This window comes from Mirounga angustirostris, unplaced genomic scaffold (assembly GCF_029215605.1).
Source record: "Mirounga angustirostris isolate CCGP_5_RB_7025 unplaced genomic scaffold, mMirAng1.0.hap1 SCAF_8, whole genome shotgun sequence".
In the NCBI taxonomy this organism is placed as follows: Eukaryota; Metazoa; Chordata; class Mammalia; order Carnivora; family Phocidae; genus Mirounga; species Mirounga angustirostris.
Genome location: NW_026991716.1, coordinates 130,475,962 through 130,490,304, shown reverse-complemented (window position 1 = coordinate 130,490,304; position 14,343 = coordinate 130,475,962). Strand labels below are relative to the sequence as shown.

The following is a 14,343-nucleotide window of genomic DNA, read 5'->3' as shown; positions in this document are numbered from 1 at the left end:
ACAAAGTTATTTTCAGTCCCCGCCTACATGCTAACAGATGTAGATTTGGATCCCAATTAATTATTGGCTTCACATTGCCAATCACAATACATGCAGAATGCAGGAGTCACACCTTGAATTCAACATTCTCCACCGCAGAGCCACAAGCTACCTCTCCAGACTCCTCAACCACTCTTCCAGCTCCGCTCACCTCTCCAGCCCAGCATTTGTCAACTGCATTTGGCTAAAGATGCCACATATTAAAGATTCTGCAAAGTCCTGCAGTTAAGAAAGAATGGGTCGCCCAGCTTTTCCTAGACCATTTTTCTCTTGGTATTTCCCCCCATATGACAAGGCTCCCTCATGCCTTGTTTTATCACTTTTAAATTTTTATTATTATTTCACTATTTTTCCATTCTCTTGCCTCCTCTCAAGCACCTCCATTTTTCAACAATTCACCAGACATGCCATTTCCTCTACCTTAGTTTGGGCTATGACAAATTAGCACAGCTTAGACAACAAACATGTATTTCTCACAGTTCTGGAGGCTGGGGAGTCCACGATGAAAGGTGCAGGCCGAGCTCTCTTCCACCTTTGCAGAGGGCTGTCTTCTTACATGGTAGGAAGAGAGCAAGCTGTCTGTCTCTTCTTAGAAGGTAGCTAACCCATCACCTCCCAAAGGCCCCATCTCCTAATACCATCACATTTGGTATTAGAGTTTCAGCATATGAATTTTCGGGGGATACTCTCCGTAGCATCCTCTAGGTCACCTTCCCTGGTGTTGGAGTACGCACTCTCTCTCTTGCCTTCAGGACCTGTCATGTTCGTGACTCTTGTCCAATACTCAGCTACAATTCAGGGCAAAATACAGGTTCTACGAGCTTAAGTCCACAGCAAACTGTGGGCACTGTGGTCACATGTAGTTACGGGAAACTCAGCTGGTCCCCTGCAGTGCTTATCACTGGCAGCCAAGAAAGACCCCCAGTTCGGGGCACCTGGGTGGCTCAGTCGGTTAAGCGTCTGCCTTCGGCTCAGGTCATGATCCCAGGATCTTGGGACTGAGTCCCACATCGGGCTCCCTGCTCAGTGGGGAGCCTGCTTCTCCCTCTCCTTCTCTCTCCCTTACAAATAAATAAAATCTGAAAGAAAGAAAGAAAAGAAAGAAAGAAAGAAAGAAAGAAGGAAGGAAGGAAGGAAGGAAGGAAGGAAGGAAGGAAGGAAGGAAGGAAGGAAGGAAGGAAAGAAAAAGAAAGAAAGAAAGAAAGAAAGAAAGAAAGAAAGAAAGAAAGAAAGAAAGAAAGAAAGAAAGAAAGAAAAAGAAAAAGAAAGAAAGAAAGAAAGAAAGAAAGAAAGAAAGAAAGAAAGAAAGAAAGAAAGAAAGAAAGGAAAGAAAGAAAGAAAGAAAAAGACAGACACCCGGTTCACTTAAAAGGAACACTGATTTCCCTCTTCTTTCTAAATATGTTTACAGTCTATTACCACTTGCCTACATACTCTTAAAGTAATTTTTAGTCTGAGATCATGCAATTAAAAAAAAAACCCACAAAAAACCACATCCCATCTCTGATTTTTCCGGTCACTAACCTAGAGCTTTAACGTTGTCTTTTTGGTGGTGCAGGGGAGTGTGGCGGATCTGCTACTTCTAGCCCAGCCCTCCTAGAGGCTGAGAAGTGAATTCAGTCACCTAATTTGCCGAAGACTAAAGCACCCTGGGTAAGGAATAAGTGGGGATCCAAGGATCCTAGGGCCTGCTTGAGAAACTTTCTCTGACAAATGTAATACTTTAAACCATGACCTAGTTCCCTGAATACTTAAGCATTCTTTGCATTCTTCCCTGTCCTGGAGGACTGTTTATCAGGCACAGTTCCAGAACTGACTTGAAATCTTTCTTTCTAGATAACACTGTAGGTCCTCTTCGGTCACCACAGACTCTCCATGGAGGACAAAAACCTTTTGAGCGTTCCAAAGACCTTAGTATGTCTTTAATTAGTATCAAAAGAATAATCAACCTTCGTTTTAATCAAAGCAAAACAACTTTCTATATTGTAAACAAGAGCCAGATCTAAAACTACCATCAAACTGAGTTTAAAGTTAACTTAAACTCTTGAAGGTTTTACAAAGAAAAACATCAGATAGAAAACCAAACCAACTGGGGTTTTGCCCCCATTACTTGTCAACTCCTTTTTAAGTTTTATACACTAACTTCTGTCAGGATTGGAGAAAAGATGGTAATAATCAAGACTGATTTAGTAAACATTAGTGGTGACATCTTCCACTACTTTTCATAACTTTCTTCATATAAAACAGAGCCAAAGAGCAAAAATTTCCATTTAAATATTTAGATTAACATTACAGGAGTCAGACACTCATGTCTAAGTGTTGAATCACTAAACTGTACACCTGAAACTAATATTACACTGTGTTTTCACTTAACTGGAATTTAAATAAAAACTAAAAACAAAACAAAACTTATGTCTAAGTACTGGTTAAATGTGTCATTTCTCTAAGAAAAATTCATCATAGAGAGAGTGGCTAACTCTTTGCAATGGCCTATAGATAACAAGCCTATCTCCATCCCTCCCTTGTACTGTGTGTATACAGACTGTAAATTCAAAGTAGACAGACCACATCTAAGGTTGAACTTTGCATAGCCTCTTTGTTATGGGTATGGAGTAAGACGGTTTTACATAAATACCCAAATGAAGGATAACTTCAAACCAAAGTTTCTTAAGAGGCATTCTACAGTTTGCTAACGTAGTGAAAAATTATCACCCAGCACTGAAAACGTAAACAAAGATTAGAAACCATAAAACACATCAACAACCTTGTTCTATGCACCACAATATGTATTGTATAGAGTAAGGAAAACTACCAAGGGTGCAGTGAAATAGGTCTTAAAAAAAAAACCAAAAACAGGTCTTAAATAAAAATGGTCAATATCAGGGAGTGACGACAGACAACTGATCCTTGTGCCAGCAAGCTCAGAGCCTGTAATGGCTCAATTCAGTAAGAAGTCATATGCTCCGACGTGAAAAATAGCAAACCATAACTCGTCCTCTGAACAACAAACCAGAGGGCAGGCAGTGGAGATGGAAAAAAATGACAAAGAAATGTCTTCTTTGAAAGTAAAGGTAAACAGTCCCCATGTTACCTAGACTCCTTGCCTGCAAATGGAAGGAATCCAAATCAACCATCAGGCACTCTCATTAAAGGAGGACCTGCCATGCTGGGGTGAGAGTCACTGATGTATGATGACTCAGTGGGTCCAACAGCCATTCAATACAGTGGCGTCTCTTCTACCTAGTTTTCTATTAATACTCACTTTCATTTCCACCTTCTCCACGGCCAGTACCCTAAGTTCCTTCCACAGTATCACCTCTTACTTATCCTATAGCATGTGACCTGTCCCTATGCCTCCCACACCCACCACCCCACGATCCTGGATTGCCGTCCATGCGGGCGGTCTCTGCTCAGACAGGAACCCCTGATAGAGGAATGGTATGGCTCTCATGAGAGCCCTCTGTCATTTCCTGTCAAGTCGGCTGCAAACTCCTTTCTCAGAAGTCCCAAGTTGTTACTACCAGGTCATGTTCTCCCTTCCCAAGATACTCTCTGAAGCATCTGTCATTGTTTGGCACGGCTCAGTGACCCAGCAATTCAATTAATGGCAACCTACACCATGAGGGGAATGTTCTTGCCTGCTGGAAGTACTCAGTATTTGAAGTCTTAACATTCCGGTTTTCTGACTGCCTTCCTGCCAGGCCTGTACCCTGTACCCAATCCCACTGCGCCCTACAGACACGTGATACATCATCAGATCATGATGTTTGCTAGCATGACCTCCCCCCCATCACCCTTTCTGGTCTTGTCCCCCCCCCACCCCCCACGCTCCCAGATCATCCACTCACGTGGCAACTGCATCTTTGCTGTGTTCTTCATGAGCAGCCTTCACCAGCTCTCTGCCTCCTGGGCAGCTCTCCCGATGCCCATGTGCAGGCCCGTGTACCATGCCCTTCCCACCACTCCCTTACAAACATGCCTCCTTCATCTGCTGGCCCAGCCAATGGCCTCATGTGCCTGCAACACTTCAAAATGTCCTTACCTTTCCACAGCAGCTACCTAGACAATTCACTGTGAAGACAAGTACCAAGCAATGGTGATTCTTCTATGTCTATCCAGTTTATTTGAATTATCCTTATTTCCTAGAGGGACTCTATCACCTCACCTGGATTATATGAGGCACTCGGGGATAATGCTGCATGTTCTTTTCTCTTCATCTCTCCAAGCATCTAGACCAATGCCTTTCACGTGTGTTTATGGAATACTTCACTATTTTTTTTTTTAAGATTTTATTTATTTATTTGACAGAGACAGAGACAGCGAGAGCAGGAACACAAGCAGGGGGAGTGGGAGAGGGAGAAGCAGGCCTCCCGCCGAGCAGGGAGCCCGATGTGGGACTCGATCCCAGGACCCTGGGATCATGACCTGAGCCGAAGGCAGTCGCTTAACCAACTGAGCCACCCAGGCGCTCCTGGAACACTTGACCAATTTTAATGCATGTTAATACATACCAAGAAAAATTAAGTTTAGAAGATAACATCTGCTTCCCACTTACTTTTTTGTATTTACAGATGTATAAACTTACCATAGCCACGGCAGAGCAGGGTAAGGTGGTGTCTCTGGTGTCTCGATCGGATGGGGGCCCCCAAATGTGGGGTGACGATCAGGTGGAAGCCAGTGGATCGGGCTTCATGCAGGGCAGAACAAAGGAGATAGATGTTTACTGAATACACTGCAAGGGGGCAGTGAGCAGGAGAGCAGAGGAGGGGCTGTCTGCCAAGAGGGAGTGGGTGGGGGCCATACTTAAAGCGGGAAGGTGAGGAGGCACGGGGAAGTGTGGAATCTTCCCTTTTATGGTAACTGTGCCTGCGTCTAAGTAGCCCACCGGTCAGTGAGGGCCTACAGCTAGTCTGAGGTGGGTCGCCTGATGAGCCCATCTGTATGCAGCCAGGTGGTCGCCCTGGGCTCTTTGGCCTCAAGTTTCCACTGCTCAAACCTGTTGCCTAAAAGAGGCCTCTGTAGGTTAACACCTGAGATGTAGAACAGAAAAGTATTTTAAACCACAGGCTTGCTGGGGCACCTGGGTGGCTCAGTCATTGAGCGTCTGCTTTCGGCTCAGGTCATGACCCCAGGGTCCTGGGATCGAGCCCCGCATCGAGGCCCGCATCGGGCTCCCTGCTCAGCGGAGAGCCTGCTTCTCCCTCTCCCTCTGCCTGCCTCTCTGCCTACTTGTGCTCTCTGTCAAAAACAAAACAAAACAAAACAAAAACCCAGGCTTGCTATTATAACTGATAACATTTTAGCCACTCCCTTAATGCTTTTAATTTACTATACAAATAAACACAGCAGGGAATTTTTAAAAGTAAAATGAAAAATCAATAAAGATTTATGCATATGTGCAGAAATGAGTTTTAAACAGGGGGACTTACTGAATCAATACTACTGGAAACAGTAGGTAACCAGTATAGAAAATGAATTTGGATCTCTCCCTCCAGACATAAAACAATTCATTTAGAGCAGATTCAGAAGCTAACTATGTGGGAAGGAAAGCATGTGACTTTCTTAGTCCTGAGCTCTTGGAGTTCACTCTTTGTAGCCCCAGATCCTGGCACAGTGCCTGCAGTAGATCAGGGCGCCTGGGTGGCTCAGTCGGTTAAGCGTCTGCCTTCAGTTCAGGTCGTGATCCCAGGGTCCTGGGATTGAATCCCGCATTAGGCTCCCTGCTGAGCGGGGAGTCTGCGTCTCCCTCTGCCCTCCCCCCACTCGTGATTGCTTGCTCTTCTCTCTCACAAAAATAAATTTTAAAAATCTTAAAAAAAAAAAAAAAAAAAGGAGAGAGAGAGAGAGTGAGAGAAGCCTAACATGGTCTGGGAAAGATCTTGTCATTTCTGTGCTTTGAGCACCTACTTTTTTCTGGGAAAGCACATTTATTCCAGCTAACAGAACCAGGCTGTAGTTTGTCATGAGAATGAGAATAGAACCTAAGGGAGGGCCTTTAGCCTATTGTTCTCCCAAGAGTAGAATTCTGCTGCCCCCAGCCCCAGTCCCAGGTTCCAACGTTTCATGGATCAGAAGTATGAAGAAATTTCTGGCAACTGGATGATTTTAGATTGTTCCCAGAGGAGAAACTTTAAAATTGATTGCTAAAGAAGTAGGTCATTGTCCAGGCAAATAAAATTAAGACCGTTTATGAATTTGAGAAGGAAATACAAACAGTACCTGAGCAACCTTTTTACTCTTAAACTTGCTTTTTCCCTATTATGAGTAACTTTGGGGGGGGTCTTTAAAAATTAACAGTAAAATAAACCATAGCCTTTAATGCTCTGGAAGCCAGTCCAGTTCACGATCGGGTGGTACATGGAAGCAGAGCATATGGCCAATATACATAATTAAAAATGCACTGAGGAAACTGAATTGCCAACTTGGGTGCAGAATGGCAAGTATTAGAAAATCTGCTCTGCACTGAGGCAAATCATCCAAAAACAAGTGATCTCCAGAGTGGGGACCTAAAATGACACAGAATCTCTCTGGAAAGCAAATTTATCAAGGACTATCAAAATTTTAAATGCAAGGGCACCTGGGTGGCTCAAATGGTTAGGCATCTGCCTTCGGCTCAAGTCGTGACCTCGGGGTCCTGGAATCCGGCCTCACTTCATCGGCTCCCTGCTCAGTAGGGAGTCTGCCCCCCTCTCTCTCTCCCTCTGCCTCTCTACAACCCCCCTCCGCCGGTCAGGCTCTCTCTCAAATGAATAAAATCTTTAAAAAAAATTTTTTTTTAATTTAAATGCATATATATAAATGCTCTGAGCAAGCAATTCCACTTGCAGAAATCTATCCCAGAGATACATTTGCACACATACAAAGATATCTGGGCTTGGATATTCCCTGTGTTAATTTAATACAGCAAAAGACCAGGAAAATGTCAATGTAAACACAGGGGATTGGTTAAGCTTTTATTGCACTTCAACCCATAAAGGGAAAATGTATGTAGCCATTAATAAGAATGGAGGTAAGTCTTTATGTCCTGATATGAAAAGATATTCCAAACCTAAAGTAGCAGAACATATGTGATATGACTTTATTTGTAAAAAGAAAAACATGGGGCGTGGCACCTGGCTGGCTCTGTAGAGCATGCCACTCTTGATCTCGAGGCCTTGAGTTTGACGCCCACATTGTATAGATTACTTTAAAAAAAATGGCGCTATTATTTATATACTTGTACATGCATCAAGTTTTGAAAGAACATGCAAGAGACCACCAACATTGGCTTCAAACTATCCACAGTGAATGCCTGGGGGAAGAAGAGGTAATAGAAGACTTACTTTTTACCATACTCTACAAATCAAAGTTCTCAACCATTAACATTTTTATTTTTTATTATTATTTTTTTTAATATTTTATTTATTAATTCATGAGAGACAGAGAGAGAGGCAGAGGGAGAAGCAGGCTCCCAAGGAGCAGAGAGCCCGATGCGGGACTCGATCCCAGGACCCCGGGATCATGACCTGAGCCGAAGGCAGACGCTTAACCATCTGAGCCACCCAGGCGCCCCTTTATTTTTTTTTTAAAGATTTTATTTATTTATTTGACAGAGAGAGACACAGCGAGAGAGGGAACACAAGCAGGGGGAGTGGGAGAGGGAGAAGCAGGCTTCCCGCGGAGCAGGGAACCCGATGCGGGGCTCGATCCCAGGACCCTGGGATCATGACCTGAGCCAAAGGCAGACGCTCAATGACTGAGCCACCCAGGCGCCCCTCAACCGTTAACATTTTTAGAAAAATAAAATATTAAGGGCACCCAGCTGGCTCAGTCCAGAGAGCATGTGACTCTCTTGATCTTAGGCTTGTGAGTTTGAGCCCCATGTTGGGTATAGAGATTACTTAAAAAAAAAAAAAAAAAATTAAAAAAATTAAAATAAACATTAAATAAATCCTATTATGCAATGCTCTTAAAAATTTCAACAATGAACAAGGACTTTTGATCTTATGAAGACTTTATGATTCAAGAAAGTCAGATTATAGTCAGTTTTAAATAACTTAATTATTCAAGATAAGAAATATGAATTATGTATTACTGGAATTACAGATTATTAACCTCTTCTCCTAAATCCTTTTATTAGATGTACTAATGAGTAAGGAAACAAGAGGATGATCATACAAAAACCAACCCTTAGAATCTCTACTAAGGTGCTAATTTGCAAGAAAATCGTCCAAAATCTAAATAGACAAGTCAATTATAATTATAGATTTTGAAATTTTATTTATTTTTTTAAGATTTTATTTGAGAGGGAAAGAGAGAGCACACGCTGCGGAAGAGGGAGAGGGAGAGGCAGGCTCCCCGTCCAGCAGGGAGCCCGATGCAGGACTCAATCCCAGGACCCTGGGATCATGACCCAAGCTGAAGGCAGACACTCAACCAACTGAGTCACCCAGGCGCCCCTTGAAAATTTAAAGAAGTTCACATTTATAATATATAGTGCTTCTCTCTTACAAACACAGCTTTTTTTTTTTTTAAGATTTTATTTATTATTTGACAGAGAGAGAATGAGAGAGAGAGAGCACATGAGAGGGGGGAGGGTCAGAGGGAGAAGCAGACTCCCTGCCGAGCAGGGAGCCCGACGCGGGACTCGATCCCGGGACTCCAGGATCACAACCTGAGCCGAAGGCAGTCGCCTAACCAACTGAGCCACCCAGGCACCCCAAACACAGCTTTTTTTGTGTTTTTCCATTATTTTATTTTTTTAAGATTTTATTTATTTATTTATTTATTTGACAGAGAGAGACACAGCGAGAGAGGGAACGCAAGCAGGGGGGAGTGGGAGAGGGAGAAGCAGGCTTCCCGCTGAGCAGGGACCCCGATGTGGGGTTCGATCCCAGGACCCTGGGATCATGACCTGAGCCGAAGGCAGACACTCAACTGACTGAACCACCCAGGCGCCCCTCCATTATTTTAAAATGAAACATTCTATGTTATAATTTTTTCAGGTTATAAGAGAACAAGAACTGGATTCAAGGATATTTAGTTTGGCTTTTTTTTTATGAGATAAAAGTACTGATATCTTTTTCTCAGTGCTTTGAATTCTAACTTCTCACTTCATGAATAGACTATAGCACATAGAAGTATAGAGGCCAACGATGAGAGCACCATTTAGCTTGATTTTCCTTTCAGTGGTATTCTCTAATACTGAATGTGTTACAGCTGATGGAGAAAAAGAACTTCATGCCATTTTATAGCAAAACATGTTATTTCTGTTTTATTAATTATCCTATAAAATACCAAATTAGAATGATCCTTATTCTAATTGCTTTCAAGTGATCAAGGCAAGAGATTAGCCGACCTAAAGTGTATCCAAAAGGATGCGTGTTTAAGGCCTGTTCATCACAGAAGTATTTCAAAATCCACTGATCTCACACATCCACTAACCTACACAGATAACCCGAAACGGATTAAAGGGATGGCAATGCAATCCCCACAGGCTAAATGATCATCCTCACCACACCCACATCTCCAATGTCTCTGGACTGCGTTCTACTCAGAAAGTAGTACCTCTTGTAATCTGGGAGGAATCCATAGGAATACAGGTAGCCACACACACAATAGGCCACTGTTAACAAACATATAATTCTCCGAATCCTAAGTTCTGGCCCTCTTATTAGAAAACTGGGGCATAACCACAGTAAGGTCATCTTTGTCCTCCCTTCCCGCTTTGTAAACAGAAGGCAAGGGGGAGATAGCATCCTACACCTCAGGCTGGGAAGGATTCTGAAATGCAGCTGGCTAACTCAGTTGTCTATTTCAGTGCACAGAGGGCAAAGACATCCTTTAATCTACCAATCAGATGATGGATTCTTCTATTTGAGTACACGGTTACGTTTTGGTGTTTCGTAGCTCTTGTAACCAAATGGAACCATAACCAGAAGGACAGAAAAGAGTCCCCACCTTCCCACCTGCCAGGGACACTGGCCTCAAGGTTACAACTGACCACTGCTCCATTTTCAGCTCTGAAGTCGTTGATTGAGCAGAAAATACAGAAAGGATAATTCAGAGAATTATGATTGTCCAGACGTAACTTGGCTCAAGAAATCAAGATTTGCCAGACTCTAAGGAAATTTGTCATTGGTCATCCCACCCTCTACTGACACCTGAGTGAAAATACTCTTTCAAAGACGAACTTTTTTTTTTAAAGATTTTATTTATTTTTCAACAGAGAGAGAGAGAGAGAGACAGCGAGAGAGCGAACACAAGCAGGGGGAGTGGGAGAGGGAGAAGCAGGCTTCCTGCTGAGCAGGGAGCCCGATGCAGGGCTGGATCCCAGGACCCTGGATCATGACCTGAGCTGAAGGCAGACGCTTAACGACTGAGCCACCCAGGCGCCCTCAAAGACAAACTTTTAAAAACAGGTGATTAGGGGGCGCCTGGGTGGCTCAGTTGGTTAAGCGACTGCCTTCGGCTCAGGTCATGATCCCGGAGTCCCGGGATCGAGTCCCACATCGGGCTCCCTGCTCGGCGGGGAGTCTGCTTCTCCCTCTAACCCTTCCCCCTCTTGCGCTCTCTCTCTCACTCTCTCTCTCTCTAATAAATAAATTAAAAAAAAAATCTTTAAAAAAAAATAAATAAAAACAGGTGATTGGGGAATAGGAGGCTTTATTTACTACTTGCATTTGCATCGTCTAACATTCCTGCCCCTGCAGTGGCCAAAATGGCCAAGTCTCCAAATTAAGCCTAAATTGATTGCATTGTCCCCCAGAATTTACATGTATAAGATTGTAAAAGATTGACTGGAAGATAAGATTCCTTCCATTTTACTGAAATACACCAGATAAACCCAGGACTTATGGACTTGTGCCTCACTGCCCCTAAATGTTAGGCTTCAGTAATCAAGTTTTTTTTACACTCCATATGATCTGATAGAAGTGATATTCAATTAGTGTAATGTTTTCTGAGGGCTGAGTACTTACTCCGTAAATGACTGGTAACATAATTAGCAAAAAAAAAAAAAAAAGAGAAAGTAAACTGGATGACTAAATAGTCAGCAGGCATCTGATATAAACATCATTTAGATGGAAAAAATCTGTTAATAGCCTTTATTAGCGATCAGCATTCTACCAGTGAAGGGGGGGGTGTATTAGTATAACCCCCAAATGTCCACACACCCAGTCAAGAAAGCTCAAGATGCAATTCCTAACTAAGTCGATGTATAAAGTGGTCTCATCTGAGCCACCTACATTTTATACTATTTTGTCTATTTGAGATTAAAGACAATTTGATTGCAATGCCAACAAGCCACTTTATTTCTGGAGAACCTCTACATCACAGTTTTTTGCCAAAATACTCACTTGGTCTACTAATAACCAGACCTATTTGGTTTAGTCACTATCTGATACATGAGGCAGAGAGCACAATAATGACATGGTCAAAGGTTCAACTGTAGAAAAAGTAGATGGCCCAAGGTATTCCCCAACGTGACAGGGCCCAATCAAAACCAGGGAGCCAGTATGGTCCTACAGGCCATGGGGGATGGGGGAACACTTGAGCAAACACAGATATGGTCCCTGCCCTCGTGGAGCATCCAGAAGCAGGACAACAGTCAAGTCACTAACCTCACAAATGTGCAGCAAACTGCTGGGAAGGGTCTGTGGGGCTACAGGAGACTAGAAAGGCAGATGGGATTACTCAGAGGTCAGCAACTGGAGTTTCACAGGGCGAAGAGGGGAGGCAAGAGCTATGTGCTGAGTCATTCTTAATTAGGGAGTTCTTTTCAAAAGGACTTTTGAAAACCTGTGTAATAAATTTTGCTAGCTGAAAATGAAAAACGACACCATTTTCCAAGGATACATGTAAGTGTATTGATTTGTCTCCAAATTGATAACTGGGCAGTATGCCAAAAAGCTCAATGATATTCTAGATGTTACTTAAGTCTTTTTTTTTTTAAGGAGGTTGCTTGCCTGCTTCAAGATGGTGGCGACTAGGAAGGGAGGATAAGGTTATGGGAGAAGGACAAAAAGAGAATGGAAAGAATATTCTTAAATGAACAAATTCAAGCTTACCAGGAAGGGATTAAGTATCCTATTTCAGCACGAACTCTTAAGAAGACGTGAAGTAGTAAAAACCAAGAAAAAAATGTCCCCAGTTGCAAGCTTTTAACAATTACACCTTAAAACCACTTTCACTACTGGATGCTAAATACTGGTTATGTGGCCATTTTGGCAGTAATCAGCATCAAAAGGTGATACATACTTAAATATTAAAATGTGACTTAGACCTCAACAGGATTGCACCTTACATGTGCCCAAAGCTTAGGCACTGTCTTGGAAAATTAGATATTCTAGCAGTTTGTTCTTGGTAGTATCTACAGCCCCAGGGCCATGCGTTTTACAAGTAGCTATAAGTTAAAGACTAGAAGTAATCTAATTAAGCGCAGTCTCTCAGCCCAAACTAGACTAGGACAGCTAAAGAGGTCAGGGCAATGAGGTCACAGTTCTGTGAAATTTACCCAGATTTTAGGGGGGGGGGGTGTTTTTCACACTGTAAACATCTAAAGTTCCTCACATTTTGTATCCTCAGCTAAAACACGGGTTGTGAACCCATGTAAAACCTGGGGCTTTTAAAAAAATATTAAGTATGATAAGTTATCCACCATCTTCCCAACCCATGAAACACATGGGGTTTTTGGAAAAAAAAAAAAAATGAAGTATGATAAGTTATCCACCATCTTCCCAACCCATGAAACACATGGGGTTTTTGGAAAAAAAAAAAAATGAAGTATGATAAGTTATCCACCATCTTCCTATAAGGATATCGCAAAACAGATTAGGTGACGCCTTGCTAATGAACACACGTCCTGGAAAACTAGATCTAGAATACGACAATCAAACAAGTCACGCTCCTGGCGGCTATAGCGGCCAGGAGTAAATATTTCAGCCTTGAAGACTTAAGACGATAAAATACAAAATCTCTAGGAGGTTCAGCACTGTCTCCATAGACATAAGGGTAAGAAATCCTTGCTTACGTCTCTGACCGCATCGTTTGGGAACTTCTAACCACGGTATGTTTATCCCTTGAGTCCACGGGCAATGAACTGAGCGAAAAGGAGGACGCTGCCTTGTTTACGAAACCTGTCATTCCTTCTGAAGTGCAGCGTCTACCCGGGTTTTTCTTTGGCTCAGCGGGAGCTACAGCCCAGGCTTTCTCTGCATCAGGAAGGCGGCGTCGGCTCGAGCCGCAGCCGCAGCGGGGCTGGGTACCAAAGCCGGGTCTCTCCGCGCACAGCCGGTGCCGAAGGCCACACGCGGCGCGGAACCCACGGGTGGCGGCTTCGCCACGCTGCCACACGGGTCCTGGCCCAACAGCTGACTCTCTGAATCCGGGAGAAAGAGGGGCGGGGGGCGCAGGACCCTCGGCGGGTGGCTCACTTCCCCCCCACCCCCCTCGGGCTCCCCCGAGCAGCTCGGGCGTCGCGGGCTGGGTCGCTCCCACCGGAAGAGTGCGGAGAAAGGCTGTCCGCGGGGGGCGGGGGGCGGATTTTATTACTGCGGATGGCGCAGTCGCCTCCCCCGGAGACCCACGACAAAGATGCAAGCCCGCCGCGCTCGCTGCTGCTCTGGTCCCGCCCCGGCGCAGGAGACCCCGGAGAGCTCGAAAGAGGGGTGCGTGCTCCCGAGTTTGCAGATGGGCTGGACGGGCCGGGAAGTTCTGGCAGGCGGAAAAAAGAGGGACCACCCCCCACCCCCACCCCCGTCCCCGGGGCAGGTGGCCCGGCGCGCCCGTACCTTGGTGGCGGGGTCCGCGGTAGCGATGGCCGGGTCCCCGGGCGCGCTGGGCGCCGCCTCCGCCGCAAGGCCGCCGCCGCTGGGCTCCGGCTCGACCGGCGTCGCGCTCCCCGCCTCCGGCTGCTCCGGGCTCCGCTGCTCCGTGGAGCTCCCGGCACCCATGGCTCTTCTGCGGTTCTCCCACGCCCAGCTGCCCGGTTACACCTTCCCCCAAATCGCAGGAACGTGGAGAAGAGCGAGAAGCCGTGCGCCCGCGAGGTCCCAGGAACGCCTTCCTCTCCCGCCGTCCTCCTCCGAACGCGCCCAGACTGCGAATGAACGAGACGCGCTCGCGGCAAACTCCTTAAAAGAAAAAAGAAAAAAAAAAAAAAAAAAAGCCACCTCTTTGCCTCCTCCTCCCCCTTGTTTTTCCCTCGCTTCATCACATGAGCACAGCCCCAGACACGCCTTGCAGCCGCATCGCCCCCCAGGCTGTAGGACCTGAGGCGCAGCCCGAGCCTCGAGCCGGGGTCCAGGCGGGCAGCCCACCCCGACC

The 14,343-nt window shown here is 44.9% G+C and overlaps 1 protein-coding gene across 2 annotated transcripts in view; it reads right to left on the bottom strand.

Annotated features, from left to right (window-relative positions):
- AKAP12 (A-kinase anchoring protein 12) overlaps positions 1 to 14,132 on the bottom strand; it is a 93,205-nt gene extending 79,073 nt beyond the window's left edge. Inside the window, exon 1 of one of the 2 annotated variants that reach the window (XM_045865746.3) lies at positions 13,809 to 14,132. In XM_045865746.3, coding sequence (XP_045721702.1) covers positions 13,809 to 13,970 — 162 coding nt within the window. In that variant the 5' untranslated portion in view covers positions 13,971 to 14,132. Of the gene's footprint in view, positions 1 to 4,624; positions 4,644 to 13,808 lie in introns of those variants that run through there. The other variant, XM_045865747.3, reaches the window with a different exon arrangement.
- Positions 14,133 to 14,343: the final 211 nt, after the last annotated feature.